Source organism: Ammospiza caudacuta, chromosome 2, assembly GCF_027887145.1.
Source record: "Ammospiza caudacuta isolate bAmmCau1 chromosome 2, bAmmCau1.pri, whole genome shotgun sequence".
NCBI classification, from domain to species: Eukaryota; Metazoa; Chordata; class Aves; order Passeriformes; family Passerellidae; genus Ammospiza; species Ammospiza caudacuta.
Genome location: NC_080594.1, coordinates 13,778,806 through 13,797,652, shown reverse-complemented (window position 1 = coordinate 13,797,652; position 18,847 = coordinate 13,778,806). Strand labels below are relative to the sequence as shown.

The 18,847-nt window shown below is 35.3% G+C and overlaps 1 protein-coding gene across 1 annotated transcript in view; it reads right to left on the bottom strand.

Moving 5' to 3' along the window:
* Positions 1-18,847, bottom strand: part of NCAM2 (neural cell adhesion molecule 2) — a 270,546-nt gene that overhangs the window by 47,490 nt on the left and 204,209 nt on the right. Inside the window, exon 14 of the mRNA XM_058825545.1 lies at positions 94-213. Within this exon, the coding sequence (XP_058681528.1) occupies positions 94-213 (120 nt within the window). The remainder of the gene's footprint in view (positions 1-93; positions 214-18,847) is intronic.

Here is an 18,847-nt window from a genome sequence, read left to right as displayed (position 1 = left end):
GTGGATCATAATTCAAATCTAGAGATATAATAATAATAATAATAATAATAATAATAATAATAATTATAATTTAACAGCACAAGTTTTACTCACGGACAGGTAAGGTCTGAAAGATCTCAATTTTGCTGTACTCTCCTTGCCCTTTTCCATTTACAGCAGCTACTTTGATTTCATAGGTTGTATTTGGTTCCAAATTGCTCAGAACAACCATAGCTAAAGGGAAAAAAAAAGAATAAAACTTGATGAACTAATAAATTTATAAAAAGAAAAGTAAGAAAAATTCATAATTTGCTTTCTTCACTTGTAAATAATAAGCCTCATATTCTGACAGTACATTGGTTTTATCACAGTACATCAGCTTTTTTGTTGAGTGCTAGTAGTCCCGTTTTTCATCTGCATAAAATCATTGTTGTGACTGAGCAAGCTAAATTTCTGAAGGAACAGTGAAGTCAGTGTTGGGCAACAATTAAGGACCTTGATGGGGAGCAATATCTTATATTCAGATTGTGAGCACAGTGTATTGGGTTTGCACACCCAAGTTTTGGGTAGCGAGGCTGCTGCAGGGTTGACTTCTCTTAGAAGGTTCCAGAAGCTTCTCCCTCGTCTGACAGAGCCAATCCCAGCTGGCTCCAGGCTTGACCCACTGCTGGCCAGGCCTGAGCCCATCAGTGACAACAGCCTTCTGTGACCACGTATTTAAGAAGGAAAAAAGTTATTGTGCAGATGTATTTGTGGCCAGAAAAGAGCAGGATGAGGGTGTGAGAGGAACAGCCCTGCAGACACCTGGGTCAGTGCAGAAGGAGGGGCAGGAGTTGCTCCAGAACTCCAGAGATTCCCCTTCAGCCCATGGTGCAGCCCATGTGGATGCAGCTGTTCCCCTACAGCCCATGGGAGACCATGGGGATGCAGAGTTCCACCTGCAGCCCATGGAAGAGGCACAAACCAGAGCAGATGGATGCTAAGACAGGGCTTTTCCTGTGTGGGAAGCCTGTGCTGGAACAGGCTCCTGGCAGGGACCTGCAGACCCATTCCAGGATCCCATGTTGCTGCAGGTTTCCTGGTAGGATTTATGACTCTGGGGGGGAACCACGCTGAAGCAGCCTGTCCTTAAAGAATTGATCCTGGGCAAGAGTGATCCACACTGGAGAAGTTAATGGAGAACTGTTTCCATGAGATGGACTCAGTTTGGTGCAGTTCATGGAGAAATGTCTCCCATGGGAGGGACGCCCTGGAGAATGGGAAAGACTCCACTCCCTGAGCAGCAGTGGGAATAACATGTGATGAACTCCTTTTATGACCAGGTCACCTGCCCGGTAGATGCAGGAAAGGCTGTAGATGTTGTCTGTTTGGACTTCAGCAAGGCCTATGACACTGTGTCCCACAGCACAGCCCTGGAAAAGCTGCAGCCCAGGGCTTGGACAGGAGCACTCTGTGCTGGGTTCAGAACTGGCTGCATGGCCGGGCCCAGAGAGTGCTGGTGAGGGTGCTGCATCCAGCTGGGGGCAGCCACCAGGGGTGTCCCTCAGGGCTCTGGGCTGGGGCCTGCTCTGTTCAGTATTTTTACTGATTACAAGGATGAGACTAGTGAGTCCTTCATTAGTAAATTTGCAGATGACACTAAGCTGAGAGTCTGTGTCGATCTGTTGGAAGAAAGGAGGGCTCTGCAGAGAGACCTGGATCAGTTGGATGGATGGGCACAGTCCAATGGGATGGAGCTTAATTAATCCAAGTGCCAAGTCCTGCATTTTGACCACAATAACCCCCTGCAGCATTATAGGCTGGGGACACTGCAGTTGGACAGTGCCCAGGCAGAAAGGGCCCTGGGGGCACTGGCTGACATGAACATGAGCCAGCAGTGTGCCCAGGTGGCCAAGAAGGCCAAAGGCTCCTGGCCCGTGTCAGGAACAGTGTGGCCAGCAGGAGCAGGGAGGTCATTCTCCCCTGCACTTGGCAAGTGGTTGTAGAAATGTAACATCCTAAAAAAGAGTAGTATCTTTCACAGTCCCTAGGGAGCCTAATTTTTTTCATTAAACCGAAGGATTTTTTTAGTTGCTTTAGGCCTTCAAGTCGTATATCCAATGAAGGCATAATTATTTCTGTCCATACTCTTTGTTATTCTTTTCAGTGCAGATTTATTAGAATTTCTACTTCTTTAGTTTCTACAGCAGTCCGACAGATTTCCCATTAAATGTGAAGCTAAAGAGATTTAATGAATTTGGAAAAACAGTAACTTCTACATTTCACACTCTCTTATGGGCATTTTGCATGAATTTGCCATTGAAACATAATTGTTTTCTTGTAAATAGAGCAGTAGAATTGTATGTCTTCTAGCATGCTTTAGCTTTATCATTTTACGAGATTTAAAAACACTGAAGTCTCAAGTATAATCATGTTATGAAAAAATAATGTATCATCATGAGAATAAGAATAGAATTAGGAGATATATCACTGAGTTCTGTTAAGATGAAATTTAAAACTTAACTAAGCAGTAGCAGTATTTGACTTCCCTTTCAGCCATGATTACTTTCCAAGGATGAATAATTTCACTGAAAAGAAACCTTAGGGCATACCAAATATTAGTGCTACTGTAAATGTTTTTTAAAATTTAAACAACATAAAAGCACAACTAGGAGTCTACATTTAAAAAAATGCAAATGTGTTAGCTACATGAAACCTAAGGATCCAATTTTATAAGCACCCCTGGGACCTATAGAAATGAATAAAATTTCTTATATATGCAGTATTCAAAGAATCATATATTCTTTATATACCTTATAAATATATATATTTATAGATATATAATTTAGAATCCCCTGCACAGAACTATGTATCTAGACACAATGACTTTTGCAATTACATTTGTGGAATTAACCCAGACATATCTGTTACCATAATATGTCCTCAAAAACTGGACTCAGTATCAGTGATGGTGTGAGGTGCATATATCAAATATGTAGGAAAAAATAATAACTTCTGAAAACAAAGAACCATTCTGGATTAGAATACATACTCCAGTTGTAAAAGAATACTTGGAGTAATTAAGATTAAGAAGTTGTCACAAAGAGTGTAACAAAAGTGCAGGACTGAAGATTAATCTAAGAGAAACGAAAATTTCACTGCTTGCTAGCAGTTGAGAATGGAAGAAAATACTTCATAAATTAGTTAAGTTCCTTTTTATAATGTCTGTTTCTGTTATTTAAGTAAAAAATCAGCTTATTCATCTTTCCATATACAAATAATTTTTTCTCACATGAAAATAGCCCTGGGCACAATGGATATTTTTTTATTTCTTTCACATTTAGTGAATAAATGTGAAAAGAACCAGTCCACTGCATACCATGTATTTACATTATGGCATTGGCATAATTATTGATGGATATCAAGTTCCAGATATACTGAATGTGAAATCCCTTTCTTTCAGAGTATCACAGGAGATTTTCCAGTTTCTTCTGGCTGTTTATCAGTAGATATTTTCTTGCTAATCCCAGTATCTGTGAGTTTTAACTGAATAATTCAATTTTGTGGATTGATTTTGCCAAGATAATTCACATAGTGACTAGTTAGATTGAGGAGTAGATTTGGAAGGAATACTCCAAAGAGGGAAAAGCAGAGCAGTCACTTGTGAGCTCTCCAAATTAAATAAATTATCTAATTTAAGTTTGTTAATTAATAAATTAACATGGTGCACAACAGCTCAGAGCTTAGTGTTATCCATTTATAAGTGAGGCTTTAAATCTCAAGGTAGCCTTGGAGGACAATATGACACAAGAAGATACTATGTATATTGGCTTTGGTTTAGTATGCTATATTAAGGCTTTAATACAGAATTATTAATAGTTTTGGCAAGATATGCCACAAATATTGTTGCTAGTTTGGTTTTCTAATTTTGTCAATCAGAAGTTAAAAAGAAACACAACAACAGAAAATAATTAAACGTTACTGAATAAAAAATGAAGTTTAACCGATTATGTGATAATAGGTTAATCCTAAAGTTTAAGCAACACTAAGTATAAAGTCCTTTTTTTATTATATAGATTCTCGTAATTTGCAAGCAAATCTAATAAATTGAAAAAATTAACTCAGTACAGAAAAAAGCCCACAGAAATATGTTAGAAAAAAATGAAGAACTTAATACTATTTAAAATACAGCTTGCAAGCATTTCATCTAGAAAACTTCCTTTTATTGTCTCAGAATTTTAACTGCTGTCAAAATGAACCATGGGAAAGCAGCATCTAACACAAGATTTGTTGTGAAATAAATTGTACCATAAATCCAAGTCAGTAAAACCGAAACAAAATTCCCCAGCTGCTTCTCTGGTCCAGGGTAGGTTGTTTATGTTACTTTATTACAGCAGAACGAGAGGAAAAATGTCTGGCATATTAAATTGTCTTTTCACTGAAGTAATCTGCCTCAGAAACCTTTTAAGAATTGTGATATATTACATAAACCATCACCAAGGAAAAGAAGGTTAAGGGAGCTTGCAGTACAGTTCCTCTACGTTAATCCCAAAGTGGATCTCATATGAGGTTAATTAACGGAAACACCACATTGTTCCATTGCTCTCATTGGAGAGGTATCTGCTGCAGAGAACAATGTTATTCCAAATTCAATCCCCTGAGGATGTCAGAGCTAAATGAAGAAGGATATAAATTTATTTTGAAACAAAGTAGCTGAGACACTGTTGCTGAAACAACATCTTCACTCCTATATATGTGAGATTGTGGTGGCAGAGTGAAATTTCTGTCAAAGAAGCATTTCAAACTTGAGGATGGTTTGGGTTTTTTTTCTCACTTCTCTCCCTTTAATCTGAATCTATATCACTGCAGAGGATGTGTGCAGCTTGACTACTGTGCATGTTAATGAGTGGAGTGTTTTGATTTAACAGCACTTTGCTGCACCTATTACTCATTATTTTACTACTCTCAAGGAAAAACTGAGTCCCCTGGAAATACCTGAATATCTTTCAGAGGAAAAAAAAAAATGAATAGCATTTTTATGAAGCTTAAAGAGGATTGTGGTGATGATTCATGTTCTTTTAAGGGCAGGAGAAAAAGTGATGGGAAGACAGCAGTGTGCAACTTGAGGTGATAAAGTAATAAGGTTCTGTACAAATGTCTGAGACTCCTGTAGATGTCACAGAATATGAGGAACTTTGCCCAAAATCTGTCTGCCTGGGATGAGCAACAACTGTTTTGTTTATTCTATGTGTTTGTACAGTAGGAGGAAGAGTATATAACCTCTTTTTTCCAGCTGAGACTCACAGTTAGCTCAGAGAAATATTGACAGAATGAAGTTAAAAATTGCCACAGGGGAGAAATACAGGGGAAAAAATAAAAAAAGGATTTTGCTACACAAATAGACAAAATGTTAATTCATATGCAGAAAGAGCCAGGCTGTGTCAGTTCCATCTGTCTGACTTGCACAAATAACAATTAATTTCATAAATACTCATTCAAGCATCTGGCTATAACTGTCAGAATTCAGCTAACACAAATAAACGAACTTTAATAATGAAAATATTTCAAGTTGCACATTCTATGAAATAAAGATAATGATAGCAAATCATACTGTCAGTGAAATCACTGTCATAAATTGGCGACAATATCTAACTTTAATTCCCTAAAACACCAGAAACAAATGTCATCATTTTAATAATCAGATAAAATGGTTCTGTTCCCAGAATTTCCATCTTTCTCTGCACTATAATGTATAATTATTACGTTATTTTGGAATAAAAGTATTAGCCATTTATTTAACTGTGAATACAAATAAAAACCCATGAATAGAGATACACAGTGTAGTAGATCAGGTATAATTAATATAATTTAATGTTCACTAACTTGAGTAATTTGTTTACAAAACACTTTTCAGTAGCTAACATTAAAAATGCATTTGGCAAAAAAATTAGCTGTAATATTTTATTAATATTAATATATAACACATTAAAATACAATTACCATGTTAAGCTCCTTTCTTCCATGTATTTAATTTTTAATTTTACTGGGCTGGATTTTGAGATATCACTATACAAACTGAACCAAAAGTAGCATCCCTATTCAGGGATTTTCTTTGATACCTATTTCTATTGAGAAAAAAACTAGCCAGAAAAGGTTAAGTAATCCATGGGAAAATCATAGTGACAAAATGCACAGTACTATAAATTAATGAAAATAAAGCAAGCATGAGTGTAAACTAAAGTGTCTAGAAAAGAGCAAATTTGGGGATTGACAACATAATTTATAATATATTGAATCTTCATGAATCCAGAAGATGGGATTCTTCTTTTAACAAACTTCAGGTATGAAAATGAATATATTTTCTTTAGAAGTTTATTTATTTAAAAAAGCACCCTTAATTCAACTTGGTTTTAATCAGAATAACAGCAGAGCACACAGGGAAAAAAAGGAAAACATTCCTGGAACAAAAGCAATCAATTGAGATAGATTATCAGATCAGTAAACCTTGCACAGCTTTGTTCAGAACAGAAAGATACTTGCAGGAATTGCATACAAATAAAATCACCTATGCAGTAATTAAAAAAAAAAAAAAAGTTAATGCATATACTATTTCTAGGCTATAGGTTTACAAAAAATATCTGTACTTCAAATGATAAATTAAGCCATATTATCTTGATATATTCTTCAAATTTTTCTGTTATACTGATTTGACAATAAAATCAAATATTTAACGAAAAAATCCTTCCACTTTTACTGATTACTGATTAGCATCCTATCAGCAATCAAGTGCAACCAGGATCTAGCTTTGACAGATTCTGTTTCCCATCACCACTACAATGGAATTTATATTTACAATATACACTCTTTAATACTTCTTTCTCCAGGTTTTTATTTCTATATTTCTTTGACTACCTTTATGATGACCAAGCCAGCTGCTTAATACCAAATCTTGAAAAATGCAGTCAACTTCCACAAAAGGCACTTGTGGATATTAAAGGAAAGGGAAATTCAAGTCAAAGAATAGGAAAGGGAAAAGAGAGAAGGAAATGGAAGAGGAAAAGGAGTGGATAAAGAAAGAATGGACAATTAAAAACTTTTTTAAGTACCATTAAATATAAAGTTCAGGATAGGGAGTTCTTGAAACAACTGATATTCCCTGTAAGAAGATCTTATTAAACTAGAAAAAAGCATCCTGAATGAAAAAAATTCTTTACAGTATGCAATAGGTAAAAATGGAAATACTTTCTCAGCTTTAAAATCACACAATTCAAATACATTTCAAAAACAAATTCTCTTTGAATTATCTCTTTTAAAGTGTCAGGTCTCCTCCCAGTACTCATTAGCCCTTAATTTTATTTATTTAATAAGTGTTTTGGAACAAGTTTTTAAGAAATATTTTATATTTTTTTCTCTGAGTGTGCACAGCATTGTCAGTGTTTTGTAGTGTTGCAACTTATCAGACAATAATTTAAACAATATTCAATGATGTCTAACAGTTTCCTATCACAGCATTTAGAACCATTAATTTGATCAACGCAAATTCTGGATCTCATGGAAACTGGTGAACTTTAGCACAGTCCTTAGAAAAAGTGACTGCAGTTTTTTGGGGTTTTTTTGAGGAATCTCCATCCCTGGGACTCAAAACTGAGTTAGACAAAACCACACCTGATCTGATCTGAGACTGGCAGTAGTCATTCAAGCCAGAGGTTGGACCAGATAAATACCAGGTATTCCTGCCAACCAAATTTTCTGATTCTCTAAATTAAAGGCGAAAACTATTTTGGTTCTTGGAACATTTTGCCCTCTGCTATAAAAATATTGCAAAATTCTTAATGGTAAGATTTTGCTTGGAGAAGCAGCCAGACACTTGAAAAGGACTATACTAAAAAGTTTAATGAAACAATAAATGAATGCAGTGAAATCAATGGGGATTTGGACTTCTACCAGATCTTCCCTTCATGATGGGAAAGGAAAGTATTGTTCAAAATGCTTCCTAACATATGACTAATGTTCTCAGCAGGGTTCATTGTTAAATATTTATGTCACTATAATTGCTACAATTTTAGTAGTACAAATTATACTGCTAGATATAAAATCTGATTAAGTTAAACATGTTCATTAATCAAATTTACTTTCTGTAGAGACTAGTTTTAAAATTATCCTGTAAGAAAAAAATACAAGGCCATTGAATACACCAAGCTTACATTGGCAATATGAACACAGAAAGACAGCAGAGTTAAGATATCTAAGTCAGTATACTTTATTGAGTGAACACAAAATACTAAAAATTGTAGTAAAAGAAATAACTGTTGTAATCTCAATGCAGAGGGGCAATCAATGCTCTTATTAAAATAATTCACTGTCATTTATCCTATTGTTTTTTTCTCTCTTTGAATACCCTTCAAGGCTGAAAAGAATGGTTAATGGGAGAAAACTCAGAAATTAAAATAAGATTATTTATTAAGAGACTACAAAAATATATTTATAGTTAGCTTGTAGGCAATGCTACTATGTATTCCCTGTTTTACATCAAAGTTGGGAATCTAACCTGGATTATTGAAGAAAGAAGTATACTTTGAGCAGGGAGGCAGGAGTTAGTTATGAATGTATACCTTCCTTTCCTCTACTCTTGCTGCAGCTGTATCACTTTGTCTCATTCCTCAGTATAAATCAAACTGTATCCTATCCCAGTCTATTTCATACATGGCAGAAGCTAGAATCTCTATAGCAGTTTTCCTGCCTTTTTTTTTTTTTTTTTGCTGTTCTTACAGTGGAGTTCCTGTTGTGATTTCCATCCCATCTGAAATTTGCAACACAAAGCTGGAGTTGAAAATGGTCTCCTACATTCCACCCATGAATTCTTTGTTATTAAAAGATCCTGGGCAGAAGGTGAGGTGGGCTTCTCCTGAATTCACAGCAGGCAAAAGCTGCATCTTCTGAGAATGAGGCCCACATTAGTTCCTGTGGTGCACCTGGGATATGTTCTGTTGAATGTGTATGCACTAGTTCATGGTGTAGTAAACACACACAGTTTGTCATCTGAAGGTCCTGGCGACTGATTTAATACATCAGGGTGAAACTCAGGTCTAAACTAGCAGCTTATCCTGAAGTAGTTATTGATTATTGGACTAAATATATTCTTTTTTAATCAAAAAACAACAAAAAGAAACCAAACCCACAAAAAAAAAAAAAAAAAAAAAAAAACAAAAACCAAAGAAAAACCCACCCAAACAAACAAAAACCAAACACAAAGAAAAACAACAAAAATCACAGAATCACTTCAGTTGGAAAAGACTGCTGAGATCAAGTCCAAGCTCTGACTGATTGCAACTTTGTCAGCTGCCACATCCATTTGTTTCTTGAGCAATTCCAGGGATGGTGACTCCATCACCACTCCCTGGGTAGTCTGTTCAAAGTTTAACAATCCTTTGAATGAAATAAATTATTTTTGATGCTTAGCCTGAACTTCCCCTGCTTCAGTTTAAGACTGTGCCCCCTGTCCTGTCACTACTTGCCTAGGAGAGGAGACTGCCCCCCAGCTGGCAATAACCTCCTCTCAGGGAGTTGTAGAGAAGGATTAATTCATCCCTGAGCCTCCTCTCCTCCAGATCAAACACCCCCAGCTCCCTCAGCTGCTCCTCACCGGACTTGTGCTCCAGACCCTTCCCCAGCTCTGTTCCCTACTCTGGCCACACTCCAGACCCTCAATTTTCTTCTGGCAGTGAGGAGCCCAAAAGTGAGCACAGGACTCCAGGTGTGACCTCACCAGTGCCCACCCACCCAGGGGACAGTCACTGCCCTGGTCCTGCTGCCACACCATTCCTGATCCAGGCCAGGTGCCACTGGCTTTCTTGGCCACCTGGGCACTGCTGGCTCATGTTCAGTCACTGCTGATCAGCACCTCCAGGTCCTTTTCCCCAGGGCAGCTTTGCAGCCATTCTGCCCCAGCCTGTAGCACTGCAGGGAGTTGCTGGGGCCAAAATGCCTCCAAAGTCTAAAAAAAAAAGATTTTAACAACTGCACTTCCTATTGTCAGCAAAGTTCTGCGGAGCTACAATTTGTTCTTCCTATGAAGCTTTACAACATATTTAGGATGTTTTGTGTAATAAAATACAATTCACTAGTTTTCTTATGGGGTTACAAAAACTGTACTGTGTTATTATATACAAATTAGATGTGGCTTTCCTTAATCAGATGGACCTAAACTGCCCATTACTACAAATATATCAGTACTCTTATAGTGAAACAAAACAGATGTTGAGAATTCACAAGTTCTTAATGGTAAGCCAAAGGAATAGCTGAGAGCACAGGGAATGAATATTTTAAATACTATGCTTAAAGAAGCAGAGAATTTTTCATAGGTAAATTCATACTAGCAAGACTTGTCTTTCAATTATAACTGCTATTTAAAATTCCAACATTTTAAATTTCAATTTAATTCTGCTTCCTAACAGTAATAAACAGAATATGTAAAATATGTATGACTTTGCTCACTTAAGTTGCTGCAGCCTTGGAGCTGCCTAAGAAGCAGGTTCTGACACAGAAATTGTCTTTCACTCCTGTAAGCCACACAGTTTTCAAGTCTGGAGCATGCAAAGTGTGAGGAAAAGAAAGTCTACTTGCTGTGTTACCCAATTCAGGAGCTGGCAAAAACCTAACCACCACTACTTGAAGAACAAAGCAGTTCCTGATTTCTGCAATAACCACAGAAGGATTTTTATGATCCTAAATGTGTCTTTCCTAACATTTCCTACTCTGTAAACAGAAAGACCTCAAGTCTGACATGAATGATGACTTCAAGAACTGTTCTTTTGCTTCTTAAATGCAAAGATAATTTTCCTTCACAACTTTCCTCCTCATCCCCATCCTACTCCTATATACTATAATTTATTTCTTACCAATGAAGAAAGAAATGGGGAAACAGAAAAAAAAGTCATAAAGAGATTGATTTATAGATATTGTGAAATGTAATACAGATAGGGCCATGCTATTGTTCTGCTGCTCATTCTTTTATGTGGCTGAAGGAGAGCTCTATTCATAACCACTCTGTCTTTCAATGACCTTGAAAATACTTAAAGAATACTCTGTCATCCTGGAGCACTTCTCTATTTTGTATTACAAAGTGCAGCAGAAGTTTATATACACATAAATATTCCATAAATGCACATTACCTTTCTCTAAGTAGACAAGCAATGTACAATAAATGTGGATGAATACAATACACTTGAAAGGCAAAATTTGCAGCTGCACCATGTGTCTCATTTATCAGCTCTTCATACCCAGTACTGCACTGCATCACTCTCTGCTTAACCAGATTTACCTTTACAAGCCACGTCAGCAAGACCTTTACATCAGATTAGCTGTTCACCATAAATTTACGTGAGAGGGTGCAGTTATGAAAAGCCTGAAAGGTCTAAATAGGAAATAGACCAGAGTTATCACAACAACAGCACCAGGTGAAATACATTTGGAATGACTGTTTCTCCATTTAATTTGTTATTAAAATATTTACTACATACTCTTCTTGCAATCTAAGTATCTTCCATTTGTTCCTACAGATTTTTAAGTCTGTGTCTTGAGAAAACCATAAATCACATTGTGCAATGAGCTTTGACTGGTTGACCAAATGCAATTACAAACACAGAATTACCAGGAAAAAAAGAGTAAGTTCATATAGTGGTTATATTTGCATCAAACTTAATTGCTTTTAGTTATGAACTCATGCTGTGCAGTAAATTGTCTGGATTCTCTTCACTTCTCATGACATTTTATTCACCTTTAAATGTGAAGAGTACATCTCATTTTCCTGATGTTTCAGGTCTGTATAAAAACCTGAGATGTTTAAACATCGTTTTCCCTTTAAAATTCTCACTTTTCAGTCTCTCTAATCCATCCATATAATTTAGTTTAAGACATTTACAGTTCAACCTTTTCAACCACAAGAGACTTTTACTCAAAGATTTGGATGGAGGCCAAAATTAGTATAGAGACAGAATTAAAGAGCTGAATAACTTTCTTACATGCAGGCATATACACAAATTAAACTTGATAAAAAGTGCTTTTTGTCCTCACATTTATTAGCAGCCTATAGTAGTTATAAAGCTGCATACATCCTTTCACTTTTGGGTTTTTTTATGACAGCTTGCCATTGAAAATTTTATTGGCAAATCGCATAATGCCATTTTATTCCAAGAATTAGGATTTAAAAAAAAAAAATCGGCACTTTTTATCCATATTATTTGTATCAGGTCTTACAACATTATAGCTTAATAGTATACGTACATATATATATATGCAATTACTGCCTTCTTGTAATTTCAAAGTAGGCTTTAAGTTGAGAAAACTATTTTTGAATCAAACTAAATACTCAGTTTATATTGAAAAAAAAAAGGTTTATCAATAGCGATATGATATTGATATTTATCAATAATGATAATGATATTGATATTTATCAATATCATTAGATATTAACTGATAAGAGGTATGATTCACAAATTTTTTGAAAATATTAACAATTATTGCCAACTGAAAATGGGCAATTTCCCAAATGAAAATACTAATTTTAGTCAATTTGACAAAGATAATAAATATGACATAATAAAAAAGTTGGGTATAAAGCAACAATAGATTTTTGGGGTCAAGCTTTATAGGGATTTTTGATCCACGATTTTGCTGTTCTTAAACTCCCTGCCTAACAGTCTGATAAATGAAGAACCAGATCCTAAAGCTCAGTTCATGACACAGAATTTTTTTTTTCTGAATGGCTTATACCACCACTTAACAGAGACAAAAAACCTCTGAGTCTTCAGGCACTTCTAGATTTGTGGTGTTCATACATAGTATTCCAGAAAGGAACAAACACTCCTCACGAATAGTAACTGTTATTGTTGAACTGAATGTGATCACAATTCATGCCATAGGCAGTCAAATCTGACAGATATGACAAGGAATTAAATGTCTCTAGATGATTTTTTCTCCTGGGACAGGCTGATGAAGGCATTTTTCCTTCTGCTTTTGCAGCTTGCAGTAGAAATTAATGAATTCTGCCTTGAAGATTCTCAACTCTGAAAGTAATTTTGAGTGCTGACTTAGCCTACCAAACTATTTGCAATTTATTTCTGTTTGATCTACAAATTATACAGATATATTCTCCTTAATCATTAAACTCATTAGGAAAATAATTTAATTATATGGGGTTTGTATCTCTCAGGAATCTATTTGAAAGTCTTCCTAGTTTAATGGTTAAGTATTGTTACACTGGGAAATTGCTTCAGAAATCAGTGGGGTACATACTTTCATGCTTTAGTACAAAAGAAGCAGTAAATGCAAAACCCTCAGCCTAAGAGGTAATTCATGTGAATTCTTACTAATCTATTAGATTTCCTCTCAATTTCAATAATAAGAGATAGTAATGGCTGTGTTTTATAATAGGAAAGAATAATTTGTGCCATAATGGTGTTTCTGAAATCTCAGGGGATATCTATGCAGAAGTTCTTCCCTATGAGGACAGTGAGACCTTGGCACAAGTTTCCTAGAGAAGATGTGGATATCCCATCTCTGGGAGTGTTCAAGGCCAGGCTGGATGGGGCTCTGAGCAGCCTGGTCTAGTGGAAGGTGTCCCTGCCTGTGGCAGAGGGTTTGGAATGAGATGAGCTTGAAGGTCTCTTCCAACCCAAACCACTCTGTAATTCTACAATTCAATAAAATTTTGAATTCCTCTGAAAGAATCTTTGTTTATATGATGTCCACCAAAATGTCCCGCTTAAGGACAGACAATTAAATTTAGCAGTTTTACCCAAAAAACTGATCTGCACAGACAAAAAGAAAATCCCCCAAAACCCTACCCCTCTGGACCCCTTCCCAAAAAAAACCCAAAACACCATTTCAGAGTTTGGAATACTATATATTTATATCTATATCTATCTATATCAAATGTAAAAGAGAAAATTGAATGAACTTATTTTAAATGTACTGGAAAATGGAATGATCTTTTTTTAAATTTACATAAATTTATGTTGTTTTTTTACTAAGAACTTCTATTGTGAGTTGCCTACATCATCAATACCTTCTCACTGGTACAGCAAATTCAAAACTAAATAGCACAATACAGAGGGAGAGTGCTTAAAGTTTTGATTACCTCATCAACACAGGCATGTACATAACTTCCTCTAACCTTAAGGACATTTGTAGTAAAAGGAGCAACAGTACCAGGCAGAACACACAGCACAACAATTTAAGAACAGGTCTTGGGTAAGAGAAAATAATTATCTTCTATAATGCACCTTAAAACCTAGTTAAATATATGTGAATAAAATAGTAGAGACAGGACCTGGTTTGAAAAAAACCCACTCATTTCACAAACTGCTAAATATGGAATTTCCATCCACAGAGACATTTAGAACTCAGGGCAAAGACCCAGCAAAATTTTGAATTTGGCCCTGATGCAATCTGGGGGCGTTGGAGCTGATGATAACAAGGATGCTTTTGGGACCTTTAGGAATTTAGCAAGCTAAATTATTCTAGAGTTTCATGAAGTACATGAAATATAGTGTACTCAGATGAAAAAGGAAGTAAACAGAACCTGCTGAGATTTGAATGTGAAATTACAAAGAATTAGTTATTCCAGATTTGAGGTTTAAGTTGTTAAAACCCAGAGAGAAAAAACTCTATTTTTGAGAGAAAAATGTTATGTTGAAAGCCAGCTTTTGCAATAGTGCTTGTAACTGGATAACTCCTTATTAGATGACTGAAATCTTGAATTTATTGCTCTTCTATTTCCATATATTTAAGATGCTGTACAAGCTCAGATGTTTTCCTTATGCTGTGTTTATTTTTCAGAAAAGTAATATAATGCAACTTGTTCACCTGTCAAGGGTTTTCTTTTCTTCCAGAAAGAATTAATATTTCAACATTTCTTAGCTAGAAATATTTTTCATCCTTTCATTTTGACTTAAAATGGAAAATTGTCAAAAACATATTTCACTTCTTCTTGCCCATAGTCTGATTATGCTATCACAAGCCTTCAAAAATTATTGTCTCCTTCAATTAAATATTCACTAAAGAAATATAAATATATGTTAATAAATTATCTTTGGTATATTTTGATATCACTGCATGAAATATATTTACAAGTAACACTTTTACTATTGAATAGTATTGAACTTTGCACATTATTTGTAAAGTTTCTGCTTTCTGCCATCCAAAGAAGAATCTCTAATATCAAAAAAATCATCCTTGACCATTGAAACACAAAACATAGATATAAAAAAAGGCATCTCATATAACATATTGATTTTCTATACTTTTCTTTTTTCTACCCCAAAGTTTGGAAATGTATGTATAACTTTAGCTTATGTAATTGGTGATTTGTAGAAATTATTTTATGCTAGTATGCTATAAGAGCTAAATTATAATTCCAGGGATAATTTCACTAGAAGGGTTGAAAATCAAAAGAATATCTTGTGAAAAAATGCCAAGACTTATGGATGCCAGTAAAGTTCAGAGACTTTGAGCTTGTGGGGTTTTTGGGTTTAAGGGTTGGTTGGCTGAGTTTGCATTTTTAGAGGGTCTGTGTTTGATGGATTTGGTTTGGGGTTTTTTTGTTGTTTCTGTTTGGGTTTTTGGGTTTTTGTTTCCTAGAAAAATACACGAGATGAGACATTTTTGAGTTATAAGATCCAGTCATTTCATGCTGATATAATTGTTCCTCATATAATAAATTCCTAATTATCTAGGGTTTATTATCATCAACTTCCCTAGAAACTCAGGAAAACTAGAACCTTACTCAAATGTCTCTAAACTCAGTGAATGAGAAGTCTTGCTTGAAGAAGTCTTTCAAATTTATTAAATTTTTATATGACACATAAATAATTGAATTTTAAAAATTAAAATTTAATTAATTGAAATTTTTGCCTAAAAAATTCACAGGATCAATGCTTGGAAATAGGAAAATGAAACTCTGATCTGGAATCTGAAAATTTCTAAACACAAGTAGTTTAGAGAAAGCAAAGGTGGGGGGTTTGTGTGGATGTGTGTGGATGTGTGTAGGCGTTGGCTCCACAAATCTCCAAATGTGTATCCCTCTTCTCTAAGACTGCCAGCCATCCACCTATGCCAGAGGTGAATTTCCACAGTAATCTGAATATGGGACTGCATTTCATGTATTCCTTGTGTTGTTCTATCACCAGCAAATTGAGTAGAACAAGAAATGCAGAGACTGGTTTTTCTTGGTATTTCACTCAGAAACATATAATGCTCTGGAAAAAAAAAAATTATCTGTCTACCTGTAAATTGAAGAACAAAGGAAATAAAGTGTTTTGTGTTCCTGTTGAAGACACTCAAATGTTTCCAGAGAGTGAACATTTTTCAGGTTTCAAACAACTTCCACAGTGGTTTGGATTGGTGTAAAAGCTAATTTTTACAAATGCATTATCTGCTGCCTGTAAACAAGAATTACTAATGTCTATAATGCTATCAAGACAAAACAAGACCTTGATGGCTTCTCTATTAGAGTTAAATCAGTGGTGCTTTCTGAGGGATTGAATGTGAAGAACTGAATTTCAGAGACTCTATCTTGTTTCTTCCTTGAAAGTAAATATTGCACAAAATGGAAAAATAAAGGAGGCTTTTTCTTATAAATTCTTTGTTGATTAGACAGAAACAGATCAGTTAATGTCCTTTCTTTAAAAACAAAATTGCACAGAGGATTGTGGTAAGGTGATTTAAGCACAGGTATGTCTTTCAGCTTGTCACTGGTTTCTTTGTGCCTACAGAAGAAAGCCTGGCAAATGCTCTTCACCTTTGGTTATCCACTTGCTGATGGTGGATGGGCACCTTCCCACACTCAGGGATTTTCCAGCTGTCTGGGTGAAAGGATGCAAACTCTCCTTGGATAATTAATCTTCTTACAACTATCTGCATTTCTCCTACTGCAGGATAAGTAGGTTTCTTTTCACGTCTTTCTTTCCACTTCACCTCCCCTTGGGACTCTGGTCCACAGAGAACTCCACTGTAAAGTTGGATTTGCTGGTAGCCTTCAACAAAACTAATTTCATATTCAGAGGAGCACCTAAAAAGCGCAGAAAAATCTCACTGCCATTTGCTCCCTGATCTCTTGCTGAATTATGAGAGTGTTGATTATGATTTTAAATCCCTTAATAGACTGAAATTGGTGTATCAGATGATTGCTTCACTTTCTGTGCTCTGCTTCAATAGCTGCAATCAGCACAGACTTTCAAATGAAATCTTCTTCATTATAAAAGACAAAGGGGAGAGAACAGGGAAATAGATATTCCTGGTTACAGCTCCAAGAGTAGAATTTTCTCCTTACCTGAAAACAGCTCAAAGTAGTAAAGTTTGAGATAAAAGTCACCTTTAGAGAGATTTTTGAAGAAGAGGGAAAATGAAGAGAAATGCAGACTGGATTTGCATAGAATCCACTTCATACTGCTTAATCATCTTGATTAAACTTATTTGTATTTACTGCATGATTGATTACAGAATACCTAACAACTTGGATAAGCATCTATTGTAGTTTTCATACAAATAAAACTATTATAATCTTAGTTGTAAAATGTTTTATACATAGCTATTGGGTCATAACCAAAAGAAAATTAATGCCTGTCTAGCATTAGGAGCAATTATTCCCAAAAAAGTTTTTTGAAACACCTATTGATGCTTTATTTATAAACCTGTTTCTGTAGCCACATTTCTGTGAGGCTTGTTTAATTTTAAAATGTGTTTTTCATTAATTTTGTGACTTTATGGTTGGTTTTTGTCACTGTGTGAGGAAAGCTACATTATTTCTTTAAGTCACAGTAGAGAGGGAGCAGAAGACAGTTCAGCCTTGAAAATCCCTGTATTGGAATTCTAACAGTCTTCCAGGTACATCATCTTCCTGCATATAAGTTTTTCTGTCTCTTTCCCTTGATGGCGTTTTTGGAATTAGCACATTTTGTACATTGTGGCAAGAAAGGTCTGCAGTTTTACCCTTCCTGAGTTAAATCTGACTGATAAATAACCATCCTGTAAAATTTCAGAATATTTTGTCCCTTACTATTGGGAAAAAATATCATGGCCCATGCCTTATGTATGCACCACCACTTGAGATGTGCAAGCAGTTATCTGTCCCTGTGTAAACAGCATTTATATCTGAATCTTAGCCATAAACCATCCCTAAACTGTGAACAGATGGAAAAAGTGGTTTTGTTTCCATTAAGGAGTATTGAATGAGTGTGAAAATTATGATGATCCAACTACAAATGGTAATCCAGAGAACTGACTGCATTCTAAACATTCTCTTCTTAGCTGAGATGATGTTGAGGCATGCTAGGAAAGTGGTTCTTCATTATTTAAGCACAATCAGAAACTGTCCCAAGGCCATATATTTGCTATTATCCTTTAATAAACTATCCCAAATGTCTCAAAAAACTGAAAGAAAAAAAAGCAAAAGAAAACAAAACAAAATAGCACCTTGACTCTAATAGAGCTTCACACAAAGAAGCTTTTGCTTCATTGAAAAATATTTCAGGAATTGAAAACAGGGATTTTGGAGAGGGTATCTCAAGGTTATCTTAACATGACACTGTAGGTAAGGTGAGATATAAATGGAGAGAATTTTAAATAGATGTTTTAGAAAAATTGCTGAAACGTTCTGAATGCCCAAGAAACATGCAAAGGCTCAATATTCCAGAAGAATTCAATTTCAATTTAGCAGCATTTCCTTTTTTAAAAAGGACACTAAGTTTGTTTTTGACATCTTCATTTGCAAAAGCTTTTTCTGTCCTGGGCTGTTATGTTTGTGCTTTGGTAACATATTTTCGTTTTCTGATTTGGCTCTATAGTACTTCACAAATAGAATAAGTTTTCAACTTATTATAGAATATCTGCA